At 39.4% G+C, this 25,512-nt stretch overlaps 1 protein-coding gene across 6 annotated transcripts in view; it reads right to left on the minus strand.

Annotated features, from left to right (window-relative positions):
• Positions 1-23,590, minus strand: part of LOC137598415 (ephrin type-B receptor 3-like) — a 59,922-nt gene extending 36,332 nt beyond the window's left edge. For all 6 annotated transcript variants that reach the window (XM_068318504.1, XM_068318502.1, XM_068318500.1 and 3 more), the window contains exon 1: positions 22,897-23,590. In XM_068318504.1, coding sequence (XP_068174605.1) covers positions 22,897-22,960 — 64 coding nt within the window. In that variant the 5' untranslated portion in view covers positions 22,961-23,590. The remainder of the gene's footprint in view (positions 1-22,896) is intronic.
• Between the last annotated feature and the right edge of the window lie 1,922 nt (positions 23,591-25,512).

The following is a 25,512-nucleotide window of genomic DNA, read 5'->3' on the forward strand; positions in this document are numbered from 1 at the left end:
AATTCAATGTCATACGCTGACAGTAAACACTGTTTAAGCATAACACTCAAGTTGTGATTTCATTTGCTGAATCCAAACACGGAGCGACTTATGCAGTGTGTACCTCTGTGTGAGATGCCTCGATAACATTATCTGATTTCCTGACAAATGACTCAGCCAACTGCGAATGAAAAATGCAAACAAGCAAATGAGGAGAAGGTTTGCTTTTGCCCCAGTAATCTGAATATGGAAATCTTCTCATTGAGGATTGTGGGTATATGTGCACATCGAAGTTTGTCCCAGAGCCACAAAGGAAGCGGGACAGACTATGTTAGAAGCTTGTGTGTGAGTAGGGGTGAGTGTTTGTGTTTACAGCTGTTAATTTCATTCCATTTTACCTCACGCCCCCTGGGTAGGGGAAGCAATACCTGGAATATGATTCACACGGTACCTTGTGACTGCAACACAACAAGCTCTGATTGATATACTAGTCTGACTTGCATAGGAAACATGAATCAAGTACACATACTTAAACCCACACTCGACTTCTGCATCTTCAACTTTGAGGAAAATGCTTTATCCAGAAATACAAAGATAACAACGGATCCACCGCCTCACATCAGCTCCCCCATTACCCTGCTTTCAACCATGACTGTCTACAACATATGTTGTCAAAAGTGTAATCTTTTCAAGCTAAACCATCGTTTGTATGTGGCAGTTTAGAGCCTGGCTCAGGGGCACTGTGGCAAAAAACAAAACAAAAAAAACAAAACAAACAAACAATACAATGAACAGTTTGTTCGTTGTTTCTTCTGTTAACAAGCTGGAGCCCCTATTTTCTCAGACAGTGCACGATAGCACTGAAACAAAAACAGAATTATAAAGAAATAGATCCCCACTACAATATTTGTTGCACTGAAAAATAATATTTTAAAAGTGCAAAACACAGGCTACGTAAAAGGAGATTCTGTTGTTTTACAGACAAGTTAACGTATATAATGAAAGAGAGAAAAAGCGAAAAATCCCCTTAAACCATTTTCTCAGGCTTTCCTTTCAGCTGAAACATTTTTTTTATTATTTAAAGCGACTAGCACTCAGCAAGAAGTCAGAATAGCAAAAATGTTGTAAATGCAATATATTAATTATTAAATATAAATATATTTATTATTTGTATCTATTTCAAATTATGGCCTGTACTTATAACTTGATGTTCAACTACCTCTTCATTACATGCTCATTTAAAAAGGGGGAGGCACTAAAGGGAGACAGTGAAATAATTACTCTTGAGATAAGCAGTGCCGATGGTCTTTGATTTGTTGCTTTGTCTAGCCAAACCCGCAGACTGCTCTTATGACTCCTCAGTGGATGTGGTTAATGAAAATGTAGTACTCTGTAGCCTGCAAACCTGATAAGGATCATGTGAGATAGCTCACTTTCTTGCAAGAATAAAGCGCCTGAGAGGTCAAATGAGAAGCATGAAAAATAAATTATGATTATATTTTGTTGTGAAATGAGCCACATTCTCAACCAACTGTTTCATTTAAATGATAGGGTTTTCAAAAAGTCTAATTAATTGCAATCAAATAACACACAAATTATGTGTACAAAATAAGCATCAGTTGTTATCTGTCTGTCTATTTCTTTATTCAAAGAAGCCTGCCTCTTAACTTTATGGTAGTCTTTGCACTTGTGTCTGTGAGCAGAAATTTACCTGGTGCCTCTGCCTCTCCAGGGGATTTGGGGTAATAGCAGTGCAGGCTAACATTGTGACAGGTGAATGCCAGGACTTGCTAACTCTATCCAAGTCTCATTCAACTTCACGAGTCTGCCAGTGAGCTTTGGCACCTGAAAATCTGCTCTGACATTACACTTCAGTCAACTCCCCACTGTCATTTTTCTGCACATCCCATGTACCCATTTATGGTAGCAAAGACTTCTTGAGAGATTGACCTTGTGGTTAGAGGGACCGTCCTGCAACTGAGGCAATTCAGAGCACCAAGGTCAGTGTCTGTCCATTAGTGGACTGGTAAATACCTCTTTCAGATACAGAGATTAGCCACTCTTTCCTGAGTGATCATCACTGAATAAGAGCATCAACCTAAACTGATAGTTTGCAGCTGATATATACGTATATGCACACAGTGCGCCCTCATTACTCACAATTAATGCGTTCCAGGTACCATATGTGAATTCCAAATTTGCGATATAGCGACAAACTATCTTATTATTTATGACAATTTAAACATTTATTAACCCTCCCCATACTGATATTACACCATCTTATATCTGCATTACCCTTTCCCACTGTTTAAAGCACTTCTCTGTCTCACGGAAGTCCGAGACCCATGGAAAGTAGCACACTTCTGGATGCCATCAGCCAATAGAATACACGTACGGTATCACGTGACTGCCTACCATTAATCCGCCTTGAGGTCAAGTTGCGACTGTTGATGCATGAATATGCGAGGGCGCATTGCATATATATATATATATATATATATATATATATATATATATACAATTGACAAAAAGGACAAAAAACAACACATAATGAAATAAAATACAGGTGTGGGTCATTTCGAGTAAATTAGTTCTCAATTATATATCTGTTTTCAAAAAGAAAATACAAAAACAGAAAAGAAGAAAATGCATGGACAAAATGAATCTCTAGTTTGTGTCATTTTACTCCTGGGTGGTACGCCACTAAATCTTGAGCTGGGGACTACAGGGTGGCCGGTTCAAGGCCCATGTGGACGAAAGACGTTTTGAGTGTGAGCTGGCATCTGTTTGTGCCAAAAAATTTGGATTTGTAAAATCACTACAAAACTGTTGAAAGCACATAATTTTATTATACCCCAGGTATTAACTACAACTGCAGTAGCCTTATTACCTCTCTGTTGGTGAGAGGGAGAGTTGTCATCAGAGATCATCACCACTACCATTATTTTCACTAGCCTTTACTTTGTCTTTCATGATAAACAGTAAAGTATCCGATGTATGACACCTGGCACTTTGAGATGCTCAGAGAGACAACAACAGACAAGAACAAGCCGGAGAGACAAGTGTTGGAAATGCGTGAACGCAGCAGTGCTTCTCGGTGGGGGTTGTGGCAGAAAGGGAAACTGCAGGACAATAGTTCGATATGACAGCGCACATTTGTTGGTATTTCTGAATGATCGTAAATTGAATGTTCCTATGTTGAGGACTGCCTGTGTGTGTGTGTGTGTGTGTGTGTGTGTGTGTGTGTGTGTGTGTGTGTGTGTGTGTGTGTGTGTGTGTGTGTGTGTGTGTGTGTGTGTGTAGACACACACACACACACATACACAAAATGTATGTATTACATTGTAGTGTCATACAGCCAAGGTACAAATGAAATAGTTGGATTTGTTACATGGGTGGGGGGCTCAGGAAAAAAAGAGATTCCTTGCTTTGGAAGTGGCTTCTCGTTGATACCACTGTTCCTCCTGGTACTCCTAGTAGTTTTTGGAATAGTAGAAACCAGAGAAAAATGGGTAAGATAATGGGTAAGGCAGAGGAGGAAGTGCAAAAAAACAGAGATTCCCAAAGAGCTGCCAACAGATAAAATGGAAAGAGGGAGAAGGAGAGGGAGAGAGAGAAAAACAGAGAGAGAGCAAGGCCACAAAGGTAACAAGGGAGAGCAGGAGGTAGAAGTGAATACACAGAAGAGAAACACAGGGGGAGCACAGGATTGAGGGCTGGTATTCACTCCCATGTGTTCCCCACAGGCTTTCACTTCATCCGTTGCCTCTGTTTTTTGGCATGTTGACATGAAGCTGCCTTCAGAGACTGTTAGTGAATGTGTGTGTGAACATCAACAATGTGCCGGGAACGTTTGTGTGTCTGCTTTAAGTGTCTGCGTTCACACTGATGGGGACTGGGTTTTTTTGCCCTCTGCTGTACTGCTATCCTCTTCTCACTACTAGTCCTTAAAAAAAAAGAAACTCATCTCGTCTCGCTTCTCTGCTCCTTTACCAGGCTTGATAACTCAAATTACAGACTGTGTGGAAGACAGCAGCACAGATTCGTAGACCAAATATATGAAAATGTGATAACAACAACCTGTCCTTGAGGTTTTTTTTCTGAATTTCAATAAAAACATTTCAATGGTGCTGGGAACGACGATTGTGCTCCCTCACTAACACTCATCTGTGTGAATGAATGAATATTTAGTTGTATGGGTGAAAGCTTATTATTATCTGAGTGTCTCACAGACACTAAAAGCATAAACATGCACAAATACACCCACTTACACACTCCTTTGTTCATCTAGAGATGGGTTATTGTGCTGCATGTGCATTCGAATTGTGTCTGAGCAGTAACCTCATAGCTGTAATAGCATGTCTCAGGAAATTTTGTGTGTCAGCAATGGCTGACTCAACAAAGTTAGCTCAATCACATGGGAACAAAAACCCATACTTACATACACTTACACAATGCTCATGCACACACATTTTCCATAATACATTATTTAAACAATAATAACACACATACAAACAGAAAACGAGACACGCTATTAAGACTTGTACACACATGAGCACACACAGATACTCACACACACACATATATATTTTTGTTCACTGAGAGCAAAGCCTAGAAAGAACTGGAACTGGGCATTGAATAAAAGCTGTGGCTTTTTGAATGGACCACAAGAAAAGGGCTTAGCACCCACTTTTGCTGTTCTGTTCTTTGCTCACTTTTTCAATCTCTCTCCCACCGTTTGCCTTAATATAGTATCTTTTTTAACAATCATATGCAATATATGTAACCACCTTACAATTCCCTTCCAGAGAAGAATAAACTGATTTTTCTGAATCTGATTAAAAATGTGTACTCCCTTTTACACACAGAACGGATGCCTCTGTGTCTGCAGTGGGGGGCAAAGCCTCAATGCATTTTCTGCATACCGGTGGCTGGCAATTACTTGAAAGCAGTTTAAAAGATATGGCAGTGGTTTGTAGAGACCAAAAGTGTGAGGTTTGCTCTTTTCATTGATGCTTCCTTTCAAGAACTTCCAGAGACAGAATTAAAAAAAAGAGGAGTGGGGGGGGGGTGACCTATTAGTGTAGATGCCAGCTACATATACTAAAAGCCATCTGTTGCCTCATTAAGCAAGTATTCATGATTTATGAAGAGGTTTAAGGTAATTATCCAGTCAATTATCACCTCCAGTCATGTTAATTTCTCAGGTATGCCCTTATTTACCTATGAGGAAAGGAAAAAAAGGGAAGGGAAGAGAAAGGCGGAAAAAATGGCAGATGGGGAATTTTAGTAGATTAGTAATTATACTCTACCCCCATCAATGCCACATGTACACATCACTCAGCAAACCTCTCTTTTCTAAAAGGAAGGATAAAGAGGACCAGATGATGTGCAAACCTTACGGGCAGGTGGGTCCTTCTCACGTCAGCTTATTAAAGAGACCCTGCCTTTGCTAGAGTTTACCTGTTGGAGCATTGAAGCATTCAGGCCAGAGACACTCAGAACAAAAGGGAGTTTAGGCAGGTGAAGTCAGGAATGCAACCTGCCAGGTCAGTTCTCCTCAGGTCTATGTGACTGAGACACTCTTATGTAAATACACCCTACTACTTACAGCCACAAAGGCAGAACCACAAAAACCACGTAAAAAGGCAAACTTTCATGTCTTTGTACCCTCACATAAAATGAAGCTTGGAAACCATGCTTAGTAAAAGTATTCAATATCCAATGTACGCAACATTGTATGAACAAGAAACAGGAACACACACACACACACACACACACACACACACACACACACACACACACACACACACACACACACACACACACACACACACATTCGTGTACGCACACAAGCTGGATGCTGTTTATATGATACACCAGACAAGGTAAACTTGGCAAGTCAGATGATGTAGTTGTTTCTCCTTCCCACAGAAATCCTTCCTTCCTGTCACTTCTGTTTGTCTTTTGTCTGTACCTTTATGATAGTCTCCTCTTCATGTGTCCAACAACCACTCCCCTTCCTGTCTGTCATTTTCTATTCCTGATGAAGTAGTTCAAGTTTGCAGAGCTTCACCAACAGCATTGCTCTCTCACCTGAGAGTTGGGTACAACTGAATAACTGTCAGTCTACAGTCTTTGCAATGAGAACTATGGTTAAAATCTAAGATGGCAAACATGCAGATGGATTACAGGAAAAAAAATGAAAAAATTCTGAAAAGAAGTAATAGTCAGGAAGGCTATTACTTCTTTTTTGATATGAGTGGTGGCAGATAAATGCCTTTATTAATTTCAATATTAACTATAGACATAATCATTAATAGCTTGTATCCACAAATGGCTACATATGAATGGGAATCAAGCAACGCTGGACTGATATCAGTTTCCATTACCTGTTTTGTTGCACTGAGTCATTTGACATTGCACAACATGGAATACTTCTTGAGTGAGCCCCAAATACAAGCAAGTTCTAGTGATGTTTTACCGATTGCAGACAAACCACGATAGTCCCTCTCTATTGAAGCCAAGCCAAGCAATAATGTCTATGAGAGAACTTTATATCAGTGAGCCGCTATCTCAACCTCTCCTCCTCTCACTGCAGAGATTCCGGTCGGACACACACTCCTGATCATCACTGACTTAATTAATCTCACACTAGGCTCCTGTAACAACTTGACTTGTTAGACCTCTTGTGGGAAAATGGACTTTGCCTCCTTAGCTGCTAAAAGCACCAGTAATGAATAGACAGGACTGGACAGGCAGAGAGAGACAAAGCAATAGGAGTTTGAAAAAAAAAAGTTCAAACAGGGTAGTTCAATCCTATTATCAGCTAAAAATTACATGTAGATGCCACTTAGCTGTCATCCCACCAAAGCGGCATCGTGTCAGGGTATCTGTACCGTGAAACAAGCTCCAATTTGTAAATTGCCAGCATTGCAAGTTGATGTGAGAAAATTCAATTACCAGCTTTAGTATCCTGAAAACAGATGCAACAAAGTCCTCATGTGACTAGAGGTATGATGTAATTCAAAGGAAATAAGAAGTAAGACAATAAAACTTCTGGCTGCTGCAGATATCAGTTGTTTTATTGCCTCAATAAATCATTACTGCTTCTTCATAAAGGCGTTATTTTGAATGCTTTAAAAGAATACCGGTTGTGAATATTGGTAACAGCACCTAGCTTACGAAATTTTCTTGAAAGGTTTAATTCTATATGGATTCCATCAATCTAACTTTTATACCTTTATGGCACACAAGATATGTCAATAAATAGAAACAAAGTGTAACAGCAAAAAGAAAACAAAAAAGAAAAATAAGTCCACCAATTTTAACAGAATGGCTTAAATAACGAAGGAATGTGTTTGGTATATACAGTATTTCTTCCATGGAAGAAGGAAATAGCAGTACATAGTTGACATAGGAAAGTTTTCTGGCTTTGAAAAACACTATGAACTTCAAATGTCACTTTTATGTACAAATTGAGTACAGTCAATTCGAATCTAAATGGGAATGACAACTAAATGATAGGGAAAGTTAAAATCAGACTAGAGCCTTTCCACAGCACTTCTCTTTTCAGCCAGGCTCAACATTATCTGTTCAAACTCATGGTCAGAGATTGGTGAGGCCCCAAACTTTATTACACATTAATGTATTTAACCTATAGAGAAACACTTAATAGTTTCAGAATTATGATTTAGACCAATTAAAATTAATTTACGGACATCCCAAAAGCTGAACTCCACATGGTAGGGGGCTTTTAGAGGTTGAGACAGCCACATATCTTTCTTTACACATTTGGTGAAGGAAACTTGTCCTGTCATTGTACTAGTAAGATGGATCAGTAAAGAATTGCACCATAAAAACAGAACAGCTTGCATCATCGATCCACACTCAAGAACCCACATGCACTTTATCAAGTTATGCTATGATGCTAGCTGACTGGCCTAGAATTAATACCTCGACTCTGAAGTTGCCCAGTTGCCATTAAAACAGTGAAAAAGCTGTATAAATCTAAAAGAAGGAACATGGCCATACATCATGACAAGAGAAGAGGAGGACTATGGAAATAAATTTGACCGCTTGGCTGATTGATGAGGAAACATTGCAGACCAGAGAGAAATCAGTGAGCTCTGGGTTAAATATCTTCCACTTTAAACTTTTTTTTAAATATATTGTTATCTATATTTTATGTTCATATATTATATATTAGATACATATTACAGACAGTTTGTATTTTGTCATGTTATTTACTTCTCCATCCCTGTGCCTTTCTCTTAGGACATGTCAGAGGAATATGGGCTACCCTGGCTAATGTATTATTCACCCTTCATTGATGTGTAACTAAAGTTGGCAGTTGGGAGGGAGCAGGGTGTCACCAATTACCCCCACACCACCACTGTGCACCTCACACACATACGAACACTGTAGCCACTCTGCTCTAGCCACAAGGCCCACCAGACACCAATTGATTTATGTGATACCACACAGGGTATGTCTGCACATACACAGATATGCACACATGCATTTTGCTGAAGGAAAATGAAAACATGGATTTCCAGCATGAATTAATGTGCATCTGTGAGCACATATGTGTATTTACAGAGACAATCAGTTCATCTGGGAATTTCAACAGGACCACAAACGTATCATAGAGGTGATATATTATCACCACCAGCAAAGAGTGTGTGTGTGTGTGTGTGTGTTTACGTGTAAATGTATTTGTGTGTGTGTGTGTGTGTGTGTGTGTGTGTGTGTGTGTGTGTGTGTGTGTGTGTGTGTGTGTGTGTGTGTGTGTGTGTGTGTGTGTGTGTGTGTGTGTGTGTGTGTGTGTGTGGGTGTGTGTGCATGGATAGGTTGGTGGTTGGGTGTCCACACATTTGTTATATATAAGTTTCTAGAAAATAAAATTAACTGATAAAACCAGGGATAAAAAAGACAAAAGGTTTTGGACAGGTCATTGCTAACAATCCTCATCTTCAAACATTTTAAGAACAGGAATATTTTAAACTGAGAGTGAACTGTTATGGTCTGCCTTGTTGTTATGTTTTTGTTTTTTCACAGCAGTACGACTGCTCTACTTTTGTTTAAAAAGTGGATCCATCATTGTGGTTTATTGTAAGCTCTGTAAACTGGAAATGTCCCATTGCATCAAATACATCATGGTATCACATTATGTGTTCTTGTTAGTTGAACAGTCCTGTTTGCATGAGGAAATGACTTAAATTGTAGTTGTTGTTTTTTTACCCCAACTTATGTAAAAACATTTTAGCTGCATACTAGAGTTGTTACATAAATCCAACACATTAAATGCTTCAGTTTATGGTTTTGTGGACTGAGTCGAGCTTCAATGAACTTTGAATAAACAGGCAAACCACATGTTGTGCAGCAGTGGGCCACAACTTTAGTGTGCATTGATGTGTATCTCCTCTCATGGTGATGGGAGATATATATGACTGTCATACAAAGTGCAGTACTCTACTCTTGGGATTGTTAGTTAACGACAAAAGTACTTTAATTACCCTAAAATTAGAAAAAAAACATTGTTGATTTTCTGTTCAAACTGATTAATTGGATCTAAGTGAATATTTTACTGATATCCACATTGTTAAACCTTGCCTCATTAATATGTACAGTAATGTAACAAAACCAGAACAACACTAGATCTGGCTGTTAAAAATAGCCGTATACATGCATGGCACACGCTGATTTTTTTTTCTATTCATTGTCTTTGATTCTCTTTTTTTAGCAGGTAACTGCTGGCTCAGAGGCTTGCAATGGTAAACTTTTTCATTCCTTGCCTCAAACTTTCCCTACCTGCCTCACCTTAATAAAACAGCCTCTGGTTAACTTAGCTAGTTAAAAAATAACAATCTCAATGTTTATGCCTAAACTAATCAATTTGCTAGTTCTCTAGTGGCCTGTGACAATTCAGTCTAACATGAATAAACAAAAAGAAGGTGTGAGCTTGCTTTTCCTCCCCGAGTGGACACAGGAGGAAATTAAATGTACAAAAACAGTATGTTTCCGTGCGGCTCAAATGTGTTCCAAATGCCTTCACAGACCAAACTTCATGTCAGGCCTTTTGATGGTCCAAGAAAGCTAGGTGGGGTTGCTAGTTCTCCAACCGCAGGGTGTGGATCAGCACTGACCTGATTAGTCATCAGCCCTGACCCTGAACCAGCCAAAGTGGATTGAATACAAATGAATCCCCAGGGCTGCTGGCTAGTAAATCTGACTCAAGACCAGTGTTTATGGGATTCAAACCATGCCGCACAAGGCCAAAGCAGATGTGTTTACTGATCCTGAACAGTGACTTCATTTAAAAGAAGGGAGATGTGCATGGGGCAGATTGTTTGTAAGACTGATTGATAGCAAGAAAAATATTAAAATTGGGGTTACTGGAATAACTAATTAGAAAAGGTGTTATAAAATCAACAGTATATACATGTTGTTATTTTCTGACTTTAACAAGCCCCTGTTAAATTGACAATATCCAAATCAATAAATCATGGCAGCGTTAAATCTGTAAAGCTCGGCTGCTCTGGGAAAATCTTATATTCAGCAACATGAACCATTTATGTTTTGTTTCTCTTGTCTCTCTTCCATACCTAATGACTGTTGAGTTTTTAACACATTCAGACTCCTATGCTCTTGGGTTAATGAGCAGGTGAGGAATTGCTAAAACAGGCAGGGCAGGAGATTGATTTTTTTAAAGTGTTGTCTCATTATCCCACTTGGGGCACTTGATCCAGTACCATAGGGAAAAAAAAAAAAGCTAATGTGGGTAGTGTAACGTCAAGGTCATACGGGTGCTATGGTACTGTGTGCATTGACAGAAGGGTAAACAGTTTTGATTGAGACTTTATGGATTGTCTGGAAGAAAGGCTATTAGTGAAGGACTAATTAGGGGAGACCAAGTGGTCTCCTGTATTGGCTGAAGCCAAGATTCATAAATAAGTAAGTGAAGGGGCAGCTTGGTTGCTTAATTAACAAAGCATGAAAAAAAGGCGTGAATCCCATGAGGCACAAACAATCTGGTTTCAAAGATGGACTATCGGCAGCAATTCTGTCTATCTTGGTGGCATTGATTGATGGCAAGCCAAATTGAATCTCCAATCATCACCACACTTTTATATCCACCCTCCTGGGAATTTACAGAGGCCAAAAGTGGCACAGAGGGTACTGCTGTTGTATCCATTTCCTGACACTAGTGGCACACACATTGTAACCCCCCCCCCCCCAACCGTTCTCCTGCTCACTTAGCTATCCCCATCTGGCCAGGGGTGATCTGACCTCTGTGTGTGTCCTCACTCAGACTTCCATGTCTCTGCTGATTGTTTTCACACTCTAAGCTGTTTGGCTGGCGTATTTAAAGCCCGGACACCTCACACAGCTTCTACTTAGACACCCTCTGCCACCTATAGCAACATATTGCGTTACAACCCATTGAAGCACTTGTGTCTTTATTTTCTGTAGTTGCTCCTCCTGTGTTAATCTTTTTATTGTCCAGGCTGACTGGAAGGAACATGTTTTGTCTAAAAAGCCAAGGGTATATTTGACATGCTGAAAAGAAGTGTATGTCAGATCTGTCACGCAGGACAGACGATGAGATTTTTCCTTGGATTGAACAGCAGCTATTCCTCTATCATCACACGGTAGGGTTAGTCAGTCAAGACCTTATCAAGTGCTATCCAACAACAAAGGGTCTCTGAGTAGTAAATAACATCTGTCTTCCAGCTCCTTACTGTCACTGTTGGGATTTTGATACCCTCAGGGTGTGAGATAACAGGCGAAGGAAAATAATACTGCAGTTAGACTCCAATTTAATTGTGAGAAGCTGTGGTCACACAAAAACTGATCTGAAGACAGGAAGAGGACACAATGCTGGACAAAAAGGGTAGACTGAATGAAGAAAGGACAAGAATGATAGTTTAAGAAAGGTGAGGGAAAGATCATAGGCTGAGAACAAGGCTGAGAACAGAAAAGGCCAAAAAGACTGACAGGGAGTTGAAGAAATGAAAGGTAAACAGCAAATAAAGGGATGCTTTGTCTGCAGAGGATTTTGCTTAATGCCCACCTTTTTGGTGGAAAGCCTTGAACCTTTTGTGTCTCCCTCTTTGGCAAGCCAGAGCGCCATGCTGTCTGGCTGGCACAAAACATAAAGGGAGACCTTGAAGTTGGTAGTACCTGAAAAATTTGAGCTAATCACTGCTCCTGAGTTATACAACCTCAGACATCCTCTAATCAAGAGGAAATAAAATATATTAGTCCTTATAAGACAATGCCCATCTGACGCAAATATTTAACAGTAATATAAGCAGGAACCAGGTGTTGAAGAGTTATACAAAACCAAGTCACTTAGCTCATCATAATCCTAGCTCATCATAATCATAGCTCATGTAAGATTTGTGTTTACTAATTTGCTCCCTTGGCCTTTTATCCAACTCTAATTATTAAATTCCATCCACTAGTGTCTCGTCCATCCTGACATTATTGGAGACTGCATCCTGAACTCATCACACAAAGTTTTCATTGATCTACACTGGTTTGCTTGTCAGATTCAGTAATAAAAAAATGCTAGCAGATTATTTTTGGAATTAATCAATGCCTGGACTTCTCATCTGGGACCAATGTGACTGCATCTCTCAGAGAAATAGAGCAGATAAAAAGATTGTGAAAAGTTGAAACCAATGGCATAGTCCTGCATCTTAGAGCAAGCTGTATGTTTTGAAAGTAGACAATTATCTATTGGAAATCATCCAAATAAGCATATTACAGTTAGATGAATCTCAGAACGGTCTCTGTTAGTTACTTGCCCCTGCCAAAATGTCATTTCCTTCCTACCTGACCATTCTTTCCTTGCAGTCGTAGCAGAATTTGTCCAAGGCTCCCAGCATCCTCTCAGCAACCTCTTGCATAGTTGCTTCTTTCAACATCTTTAGAAATGAAGTGACTGGCCAGTAAATACAACTAAGTGTCATTTGTAAATGAAATCCCTCTTTCTTTTCTTCTGTCTCTCTTTACTATTACACATTACCAAACACACACACACAACTCCCACTTTGTGGAGCTTAAATAACTGATAACCTCTCTGACTTTGAGGGGCAGCAGGGCATGGCAAGAGTTAGACTCAACATACACATTGTCAGCTAACTATCGTAGATGCTCAAACGCCAGAGTAGAGCAAGGGAATTTACACCTCTTTCAACTGATAGAAAACCACCACCTGCTATGTTCATCTTTCCTGTGATGTTTGAATATATAGTGCAACCTTTGCCAGTTTCACAGATGTCAAAGGAAGATCAGCTGCAATGTAAAAACTTCAGGAGAAGATGCCTCACCTTCTTGATCCTTTTTTTTAAAACCCCTTCCCCTCCTTTTCATACAACACCACACACCATTAAAACACCATACTTTTACGGAACGGAAATGGATAAGAAATTAGGGGTCTTTGAACTGTCTGGATGTTTCAAGACCCCTCCTCTCTGAGCTCCCCTGCTGCTCTGTTTGGATGGCTAGAAAGGGGCTGATCAATGAGGACTGACAGCATTAAAATGAATGGAACCAGCTGATTGATTCATTAGCAGAGGGGTGAGTGCATGTGGATGAGAGCTGTGGCTTGAAGAGGAGTGCATGAGTGGGATTTTTTGGGTGCTTGTGTGCATCTGTGTTGGACAGAGGTAATGTATGAAAGTGTTATTAAGCAACTGTCACCATCCATGTGTGTTAAGTGTTTGTGTTTGAAAAGTTGAGAGGTCAGAAAGGATTTCCATTGGGTGTGAGAGAGGAATAGGTAGCCATATATTGCCTGACTTAGCACAGAGGGAGGGGGTCAGGCTGTATTGCCTGGTTCTTTCATCTGGCTCATTGCAATTAGTCTTTCACAGCACTCAGTGTCAAATCCCTGTTAAAAGCAGAGTTAACCACCATGTCAAACAGACATGCAAACACGTCTGTGCATTTCAAAATGCACAATATTCCTGAGTTAATGTTTTTATCCACAATTGAGTGTGGAAAGTGTAGTAAATGTAAGGTATTCAGCTAAGAACAGCTGTCATTTTTCATGTAAAATACCACTAAAATTAGTATGCTAGATTTCATTTTGTTTATTTTTTATTTAATTCTATATTTTATATGGCGGCACGGTGGTGCAGTGGTCACCTCACAACACGGCGGTTCAGACTTCGAGTCCCGCTCTGTGTGGAGTTTGCATGTTCTCTACGTGGGTTCTCTCCGGGTTCTCCAGCTTCCTCCCACCTCCAAAAGCATGCGCTTCAGGTTGATTGGCTGGTCCCAAGTTGACCGTACGAGTGATTGTGTGTGTGTGCATGGTTGTCTGTCATTGTGTGTGGCTCTGCAGTACACTGGCATCGTGCCTGGAGTATCAACTACCTCACGCCCTATGCCAGCTGAGATGGGCTCCAGCTCCCCGTGACCCGCTACGGCGGATGAAGCGGCAGAAGAAGAAAAAAAAAGAATAATTTTATATATGCTGATTTTAATCCCCACAGGGAAATTAGCGGGAAATTAAGTAATAAAGACAGAAATAAAGAAAATAAAGAATAAATAAAGAAATAAAGAATAAGAAAGACAGAAAGAAAGAATACCTTAATGAAATAAATAAAATCTGGCATAGAACAGCAATTCTTTTAACCACGGAACAACAGCCCTGTAAACTGACTGAAGCTAATGGGAAATCCACAGGGTGGCCTCCATTCCTCTCTTCTGTCTCCCGCTGAAAGCATTCATGTGAGTGTCTCACACATACACCATTTTATGGCTCTCTATCATCTACAGTCTTACCAAATGGACAGGTGTTTGGGACATCTGGACAACAAAAGACCAAAAGCAGCACCACCACATTTGCTAGATTGCCCCTATGAGTTGTTTGTCTTAATAACAGCCAGTTACACTTGGTGACCTTTCTTTGCTTCTCTTCTAAATACTGCACTCACTCTGACATTAGAGTCACATTGTCACCAAAACTCCATTTGAGCTTGAGCCTAGGTTAAATAAATACTCCCTGGAGCTGAGAAGATGCATTCTGGAACCATGGGGATTATGTAAATATCTCTACAAAAGGTCACCTGTGATTGGCGCTACTGTCACTGGAATAAGTTGGATTCACGGTGTGTAAGTGGTAGAGTAGAGTGTCTTTCAGATATTCAGAATGATTCAGGACTCTGTTGATTACAGAGCAAGGGTCTGGTTGGACCTGCTTCTGTTTTGCAGATGACAAAAAAGTAAGAGAAGTAGGGAGCCCTCCACTCTCACATAGGGCAAATGGAGTGCAGGAGGTGAGGTGTTCTGTTTTGTTTTTTGTTTTGTTTTTTATATCAAGAATGAAAGGGGATTACAATAAGGTGTAATGGTGGCCTGATGTAGCGGCACTTAACAGACCCCTTACCAGGCAAAATACACTCTGTTAACATCATTATTCTTCGCAAATACAGTATATATTATGATGACTTAAATTAGAAATGTGGACCCACATCAGCTATGAACAAGGTTTTCCCTGAACAGTCCTTCCTGTCATTATGCATATTCTTAGTCAACTCTGAAACTCTGTTTTCCTCCACTTGAAGAGAACAAACTTTCAATTTAGGTCTTGTACCTTGGAAAGGCCGACCATCAACTTCCCAAACTAAATACAAACTCAGTAAAGAAACTTCCCCCACTCCTCTTTTCTTCTTAGTTCACAAGAGGCTGAAACCATATGATTTAGTATGTCTCCCTCTTCAAGGCACACTGTTATACAGCAGCATCCACTAGCCACACAGATGTAGCTGTTCTTTTTTTTTTTTTTAAAGAAAAATATCAAAGATCTTTAATCCTGCACCATCAACAAAATTTATCACAAGATTCTATAGCTCACAAAGAAATAGGAGGAGGCTCTGAAGTGGATCAAACTGCTGCAAGGAGAAATCTAACCTCCACGATGTGTTCAATAGCCTTGCCTCCTCCTTGCCAAGTGAAGAGAAGCATAATGACTGTCACATGCGATCCAGATCCCTCATGCAAACACTGCAACTGTTTCTGAGGTTTGTGTGACTGTTTATGTAGGTCATCAAGCTGAGGAAAGTTGTACAGTCAAACCCTCGGAATGTACACATCCTCCTTCACTGTTTTTTTTCTTAAATTCACCACTGGAAAAGAATAACCCCTGGCAATTGATTAGTTTAGGACAACTATTGCTGAGAGCAAACAGACCCCTTGTGACCTCTAGATAGGGATCATGGAACATGGTTTGAGAGTGGGTGGAAAGCACAGCAGGGCCTTACTCGCTTATAACCTGGACATTTTGACACATGGTAATTTCAGCTACACTTTATGGACATCTGGTGTCGACAGCAGCCATAAAAAGAAAACTCTGCTGGCCATTAATGGTATGTCAAATTTTTCATCAGTATTTTGAAATCCATTAATATTGTTCAGTATGGACCAAAGAAGGGGGGCATATCTGAGTGAGCCAAGCCCTGTGTAATACCCATCCTGCATATGCACGATCACATATATATGCACAACTGCTGTAAAACTTCCAAATGATGAAGTTTCCTATGACAATATATAAAAGGGTTCTGTGAACAATGCTGGCTGTCGGTTATTTTTCTTTATCTTCTAACTGCGTGGTTTACAATTATTAGAGAAACATTTGGTGACATGTTAGAATTGCACCTTAGGTTTAGCAGTGTCAGTCTATCATGCTACCTTTGAATGACTGAAAGGGTAAACATACAGTACATACTGTACATACAACAATATGCACACAAGCACACCCTGACCAGTTTAACTTTATAAATACATAATCAAACTACCTGGTCTTGCTTGCTCTTTATCTATCCTCATATCTCTGAGACTGTACATTATCTGTTATGCTTTTTAGTTGATTACAGACACCGGCAGCATGTTTGTTGCTGGAGGGAGAACACAATACATTTGCCGTTCTTTTGTTTAACTCAACAGTGGGTGTCAAAGATCCAACCCACAATGCTCCACTGTTAGATGCCAGGATGGATAAAATTTAGATGTCATCCATAAAATGACATGCGTGTGAGAAACACAGACACAGACACAGCCAGACAGCCAGACAAACAGCCAGGCAGACAGACAGACAGACAGAACATACACACACACACATTCACACACACACACGCAGCTTTGGAAAGGTTCAAAGAAGAAGTCCTTAAAATGTGCTACCCTCAAAACATCATTTTAAAGATACATTTTTAAATATGTACTACACATAATTTATAATATTAATGGGGTGTAAATATTTATGGCAGTTATAGAATTAGGTTTTTTTTAAATGGCTGAATTGCAGGCTAAGTACTCAAGAGTTAACGAAAGTATATTTCCATTTCAAAAAGTGAATGAAATGTAATTAATGTGGGTGTTATTTTATATTATAATTAATAACAAATAACATTTTTTTATATTTTATAACAACAGTATAATCTACAAAAATAAAATAATAGTCTATCCCAAACAGTTTAAAGTCTGTATGTCTTGATCCTGTTTCATAAGCTCCAAAAGCTAAGTCTTAAGTCAAAAAGCAAAGATTTAAACAAAAAATAAATAAAAAATGGACGACTGTCATATTTAGCATTAAATAAAAACCGCAATAATACAAAATCAAAATTGATTTGATAACATCCCCCAGTCCTATTTTCATCCTTCATCCTGCTGCATCCATTTCCTGATGTGTGAAGGCCCCAGTAGACCTGACACGGATGTTGTTTGCACGCATGTGAAATTCCACTTCGATGAATCTTTACACACCACCATTGAGTCATGAACCATCCATCGATACTCCTGCGGGCCAGTTGCACCTGCAAAGTCTGTCGACTCTGCTGCTCCCTGGATCTCTCTTGCAAAACCACCCCATAATCTTGCTACCACCTCGCTGCTCCCCCATGCGTTCCTACATCCCAGCTCCCAACATGTCGTTATCCACTCCCCCTTCTTCCTGAGCGCCTTACACCAATCTCAACCTAAGTCACTGTACATCTGTTCAACATGGCGGCTGAGAAGCAAATGACCTACCGACTGGCTGTCCGTAAGTCATATATGCATTATGCCTACATCGACATCAATATAACAATTATGTTGTGAATAAATTAATTATACTGTTGTTTTCTCTGGGTGTGTTTACCATTTTATGCAAGTTAGCATTGAGGTTTATCTGTACTCCTTGATTAAATTTTCAACCTGATAAAATTTTTATTAATTGAATGAGCACAGTAAAAAAAGAAAGAAAAAAAAACTAGATAAAAAAACAAATAAAAGAAAAATAGGAAATAAGGAAACTTTCTGAATTTAGTTCAGTTTTGAGTTGACTAACCGAGAGCAGTGGTAGCAATGTTACACTGATATCAATAATATCACCTCCAATAATATTAATACTAAAAATAAACTTAAAATAATGATTTACTGACTAATGATTAATAAGAGCAGTAGTGATACTTCATTTCCTAATATTTTTCAGAATTCCCCTAAATATAGTTCATGTAATTTATTCTCTGAATTCTTAAATACCTATATTATTATTATTATTATTATTATTATTATTATTATTATTAATAATAATAATAATAATAATAATAATAATAATAATAATAATAATTAATAATAATTGTTTTGTATTATTTCATTGTGCAAAGTGCACCACTGACATTTGCAAACGAGACACTATCGTTTGGCCAGTCAATTGATTCAGCACGCATTGATAAATACTGTATCCCTATGAATTGGTAATTGCTGCTATCAATAAGACAGCTAGACAGTCTCCCGGATCCAGCCTGATTCTGCGGTTTTAAAAGGCCGAGCAGCGCAGTCTTACCCGATCAATAAGACCGCATCAATTGACACCCTGTGCGCTCATGTGATGTGTGTGTGCCTAAGCGATTTACATCTCAGCCATCAATATCCCATTTTATATGGTAAAGCAAAATTAATACACGTTTAACAATGTCATCAATACGAATTAACTAAATGCTGCATAGATAGATAGATAGATAGATAGATAGATAGATAGATAGATAGATAGATAGATAGATAGATAGATAGATAGATAGATAGATAGATAGATAGATAGATAGATAGATAGATACTTCTTTTCTTCTTACATTCTATAATCCCAGGTGATTCACTGTCGGTAATGTTTAACAATAATGACAATAATGATTACGAGGACATCTGGTCGACAAAAAGAAAGATCATGGGCTAAAAAGTTAGAGTAGGATGAGAAATGCGACTGCAAACGGGCACGTATAGCTCATGTGGAGGTGTGATCTCACTCAAATGAACACAAACATGCGTGCACTAAAGGACCTGTTTTTGCGTAATCGCTCCACGAAATATACGCCACCACAAATAGAAAAGAAAAGCGCTGAGAGTTAGATGGGGAACCTTGTGCTGCCGCTACAAAGAGCCACTTGTCTCAGTTTAAACAGAAAACGATTCCAGGTGAGAGTTGTTCAACTGCAAGTTGCAGAAAGAGGACTTGAACCATAGAGATATACACAAACGATTTTAAATGAACACGAATCTCCTAATTTGTGTTATGTAAAATCGGACCAGCAGTAAGTTTGCTCACCTCTAACACTTTATTGCTTTATGTTGCTTAGGTGCTGAACGGGTCCCACAAACAGTAATTTATCTCAATACATAATTTAAAAGCCTATACAATAAGACAACCCAGATAAACAACATCGAGGTTGGTGGATGCTACTATTCATTGGTCTGGTCTGAGTGTCATTATAGTGACTTTGTGCGTCCTCTCTGCATCACAAGTAATTTACACCGAGGAGTAACCTCACCGCCTGTGCGCCACAGAGGACTGTCATCGACGCAATTTGTCTCCTGAGCACATTGATAGCAGCTGTACGTTGATCAGTCAGTGCCCTTTTTACCCGCTGAGGCCACCGAATAGTCAGATTTTGGCTATGCAAGAGAAAAATGTATTTTCAAAAAGAAAAAAAAAAGCTAAATAAATTTCAGACAGAAAGTGGTTTTGTGTGAGAAATCGAACGCAAAAAAAAAAAAACAAATTTCAACTCGAGCCCCACGAATTCATTAGATGGTAAGCAATAAAACAGCCACGACAGGAATATGTAATCATGCGCAAACAGACTGGTCATTATTTTAAGGAGCTCATTTGAGTCAACCCCATTCAGTTAACTGAGCTGTGTAAACATTTTCAGGTTATTGTTAAGCACTCATGTTTGTGGCCGAGAATATACAAACGGAGATTTGGATCAGGCTCATAATTGAAGTCCACTATTGAATTATTAAAAGAAAATAACATTTTGAAGTGTAAATAAGTGCATACGTACACATACGTTAAACTTCAAAATGTCATTTTAAAGAAGAAATGTTAATGAGTGTGTTAAAACAAAGAGAAAGACAGAGAGGGAAATAAAGAAGAAAAAATTATTAAGTCTTCCTCCAGACTGCTTGACCCCCAAGATCCGGAGACACGCACAACATGACCGAGTGGCCGAGGAAAACTTTCCCACCACTCCGTTTATATCTCCCAAAATTTCTGTTAAGACAGATATGATTAAAAACATCCCAACAGCTACCGTACATCATCTAAAAGTTTTAAAGCTCATGGGTGTTGTATAAAATTCCTGTTATCACAAATATAGAGAATACATTTTTCTGACTAAATACATCACACTATGTGCAGCCAACTCCTTAATTTTGGCAAATCTCTCTCTCTCTCTCTCTCTCTCTCTCTCTCTCTCTCTCTCTCTCTCTCTCTCTCTCTCTCTCTCTCTCTATCTATCTGTCTATTGATCTATCTGTCTATTGATCAATCATTTTCTCTATCTACATCTGAAGGCCGTAACGTCTGCACAATAAGAATCCACTCATCCGTTCAAACCATGTGTTTTCAGTCAGTGGTCCCCCACTGGAGTCCGGTGACCTGCAGGGGTCACTGCGATATGTCCGAGGGGGCTTGGGAGCAAAATAAAGAACTACAATTTCAAAATAACTTGTGTTTTGGAGAAACTGGCATGCTGAAACCCTAGCCTAATGTGAGCCATGCCTATTCGTAAAGGACAAAAATTGATTGAAGATTTAATTAACAAATGTCAAAACTACGTTTAAGGTTGATGGATGAATCTAATATGAATCTAATGAATAACATAGTGTGTGTGTGTGTGTGTGTGTGTGTGTGTGTGTGTGTGTGTGTGTGTGTGTGTGTGTGTGTGTGTGTGTGTGTGTGTGTGTGTGTGTGTGTGTGTGTGTGTGTGTGTTTTGCCATACTTAATTTGGTGATTTTGTGTTATTTAGAGGTGACAGCTACAAACTATTCCAGATAAGTTTGTCTATAAGCTATTTTCACCGTGGACCCTGACTGTCCTTTCTCTGTCCCTGGCCTGCTTGGAGGAAACAAACTTAAAACCAATTGCATCAAATAGTGACTTTTAAGCAGCAGTGAGATCTTTTTCACCTCGTTTGTAACAGGACTGAGTGAGTTGTCTCAGATTAGGGTCATGACATCATGTCAAAATACAGAAGAGCCAGACGACAAAAACTCATTCTTTGTGAAGTTTTTACAAATGTTCAGAACGTAACAACAATCTTCCATTAGAGTGAGTCAAATTAACATTTGACCAAACTGTCAGTGTTTTAAAAAAAAAAAATCCCCGTGGAAATTATATGTTTACGATATATAGACAATCTTTCCACGTTATTAAAATTCAGTTTCTCAACGTGAAATGATTGAATCCAGGTACAAAAAGTATACAAAATTTGACTTGATTAGAAAAATTTCGTAAACCATTTTAAAACCATGAAAATTGTGTTTTATTTCCTTTGCTGAAAAAAGGAACCTTTAAAGGAATCCTTCAGACAAGTCCGGCAACAAGCTGAGCGACAGAAAGCCGTTTACTGAGTCCTACTTTCCTGCTAGAGTCACAACCCAGGCAGAAACCTCGACTGGGTTGTAGCATCCATGTCTTTGTTCCTTTTCAGTATCATTCTCACTACTACTCTCTCCTTTTCCACCAGATTGAACGGACAAAACACTACAAAGCGTGGAAAAGGAATAGATGAGTTGGAAGCTGTCTCTTTTAGTGGCGCGCAAGGGAGGTGAACGTTCCCAACGATTTTACGCACGGCAAACATCATCACTCATCAACAATTAAACAGATTTCACTAAGTAGCTAACAAAAAAGATTGTAAATAATCAGTACATAATAACATTAAATAATCTTGTATATTCAAATCACCATCAGCCGCGGAACAATCTACGTTTAGAAATTAAAAAAAACAGATTTAACTCAATTTAGACTAACAAATGGCATATTTCAAAATAATTATGTATAACATAAATACATAAATTTCATATATTTACAATTGAACTGAGTTTTAAAGTATGCCTTTGTCGTTTTATGTTTAGTTAATTGTTGACCCCGAACTAATAGTCTACATGTCAAAAGGCCACAGCCCTAAAATAAACGCAGTCGACCCGGGAAGTGTCTTTCGGAGCTCGCAGCGTGAGGACATGAAACGTGGCGTTTATTATTTAATTTAAACAAGGTAGAAAACAGCAACAGCCGGCACTGGCGGATTTAACAAAAGCAATACACAAGTGCAATTGTAATGGATGAGCTTTCGTTGACGCGCATAACAATAGTGTTGGGTGCTGAAACCTGCAGGCCACCGTGCTTGGCTGTGTAAAGCCAGCAGTGATATTAGTGCTCCCTAAAATGAAGCCAGGTGGCCACTTTGGAAGTCAAAGATAGGGACTAATTCGTGAATGGGACAACGGTAAGAATTTGGGTATGCGGGAGCCTCTCCCGCTGCGGCGCCCAGTCCACAGATAATGGGTGCTGGCTCACTTGATTTGAAGGGGAGAGAAATACGCTTAAGAATGAAAACAGCAACTGAGATTGGATTCCTTACCTTCAACAGCGGACACCACAGGCAGCAAGACGCTGCATAAAAGCAGAAAGTAATCCATTGTCATAAAGCAGTCAGGTCGGACATGTAAATAGACCTACGAAAGAGAGGAGGGAATATACAATCCTGGGTGATCCGACGCGCCTCGCACAGAGTCCCGTTCCACTCCTCGCTGTGTCAAACCTCCACGAATAGAATTTAGCGCACCCCCATTCACCAAAACACGTTAAGGTGAGTGGTTGGAAGAAATAACACCCTTGGTGTGTGAATATAGCTGCACTGCTCCCCTTTCACAGGTCTCCAACGTGCCGTATTAAATCAGAGAAAAGGCAACGGGCGCAATTCTCCCAGTTCCTTGCCCTCTCATGGAGTGAAACAGCAGTAAACAGGTAGTCCAGTCCGTGGTCACCATCCAAAAATATTTCCAGCAGTGTTTCGTTAAGAGTCAATGAAAGTATGGAGGAAAACAAAAACCTTCTCGATGAGATCCAAATACTTTCTCTGTGGCCAGAGACACAGAAGTAGACGCACTTGTGTCAAAAAAATGGTGTACAGTCCCAGCGTGTAGCATGTGAGCGCGACATGCGTCTGCGATCAAGTGGTATTCCTGTAAAGACACAGCCGAGGGCTTGGTAGATTATTATTCCCTGAGCGAATTTATCATCTTCGGTCGTTGCTTAAACCTTCTGCTTCGCTAGGCTTGTGCACTGGAATGAAGCATGCGATTGTGGAGGAAAGACGAGAGGTGGAGAGAGAGAGAGAGAGAGGAGAGAGAGAGAGAGAGAGAGAGAGAGAGAGAGAGAGAGAGAGAGAGAGAGAGAGAGAGAGAGAGAGAGAGAGCGCCCGGGGGGCACCACCAGGAGGAGGGGTTATGGTTAGAGCAGCTGCATAGAAAAAGTACCTTCATCGGAAATAAATTCATTGTATATTTTTAACAGAGGTGGATTTTTGAAAAATTCGCATTTTACCCGGACGAGTCTTTGTTTGTCGCAACTGCTTTCAGGACAATTAAAGGAGCATATACCAAACGCTTTTTTTTTTTCTCCTCCAGACACTTGATTCACATTTCTAAGACAAAAAATAGAACAGTGTATCTGCATATGTGTATTTTTGGAATAATTGACACAGCGTTTTGGACGTCATCCCGACGTTCTCATTTTGTATTTTAATCATTCAAATGACTGAAGTCGATGGTTTAATTTTCAAGTTTGTTTTATTACTCTGTTTTGGTTCTTTGTGTCCCTGTCTTTACTTCACTGGGACTTCCAAGTACATGTGCAGACATGGACGCACAGCGCCTCCCTGCGGGTCGCCACGTTTCGATGTGGTGGAGAAGGGAAGTTTCTGCTGAGTTTTTGCTTTGATTGAAAAAAAAAATCGTTTTCAGCTGCAAAACATCCAAAACATTTCGACGCTCCGATGAATTAAACTCCATTTAAACCCCCCCCCAGCTGATTTTTTTTTTTTTTTATGAGTATGAAAGCGACATCTTCTTCTTCACTGGCAAATAGATTAAGTATTAATTATTATTAATGGGTGAATTACACGTGTAATTTCATAAAGATTACATCAACACTTGATGTGAATTCAGGAAAAGCACCCACCATCAGACAAATCAGTTCAAATTAAACTGAGAAACATTCTGAGTTGGGATTTTTTTTTTTTTTTTTTTTTTGTAGTTGCTCGTTTCAGGTTCTAATACAGTATATTGAAACATTTAAACCCAGTCTACCGGGCAAAAGGCAGAAGCCTTTTTTTTTTTTTTTCCTGCAGGATTATAGACTCCAATTTACTTTCCTCTAGTTGGGTGTGTTGGAGAATGGAGAGTCAGTCACGACTAAACTTTTACAGTATTTCTCCTCAATCGTTGCTTTTATACACTCGTTTTATGGTATGGTCTTTTCTCCAATCAGCAGAAACTATAGATGAGGAATTTACCGAAGAAAAGTTTATGTACAAACGCATATACAAGTAACTTTTTATGAACAAAAATATGTTTGCCTCACTTTCTTCAGGTTTAAGTCATCGAGTTTGAATTTAATCGCTCAAATGCAATCCCGTGATAAACTCTGGAACTGGAGGACTGGTTAAACAAAAGTAACAGGGAAGATGATCTACGTGCCTCCTAATTATGGGGAATACTGCACGTCAATGAAACCCAGTCTTAAACGATGAGTATCATCTGTTCTTTCTCTTTTGTTTAAATGAGTGAGTCATTATGAATGAACCATTTAATGATTAAAAATTGAATGGAAAATACGAAACAGACCGGGAGTGATTTTTGTGACAAGTTGTATGTCGAGGTAGTAATTTGTCAACTGTAGTTCAAGTTAAGTCTTTAAAGGAATATTTAGTGACAGTGATACTAGACATGTGGACTATCGATGGGAAGCCATATGACCTGCTTGCAAGACGGGAGTTGAAAGGTTATTGGATGTCATTTCCTGAGAGGTGCCAGCATAGACGTGACCATTTGGTCTGTTGTGTGTCTCTGTTTTATGTGTCAGTGTTACCACTTGCACAGAGTTGACTGGTCATAAATAGTTTAAACGTTATAATCTCATTCTACTTGGCTGGCTCCTCTGACTTTATTTCACATCTCAGGGACCAGCAAAGCTG

The sequence above is a fragment of the Antennarius striatus genome, chromosome 7 (assembly GCF_040054535.1).
Source record: "Antennarius striatus isolate MH-2024 chromosome 7, ASM4005453v1, whole genome shotgun sequence".
NCBI classification, from domain to species: Eukaryota; Metazoa; Chordata; class Actinopteri; order Lophiiformes; family Antennariidae; genus Antennarius; species Antennarius striatus.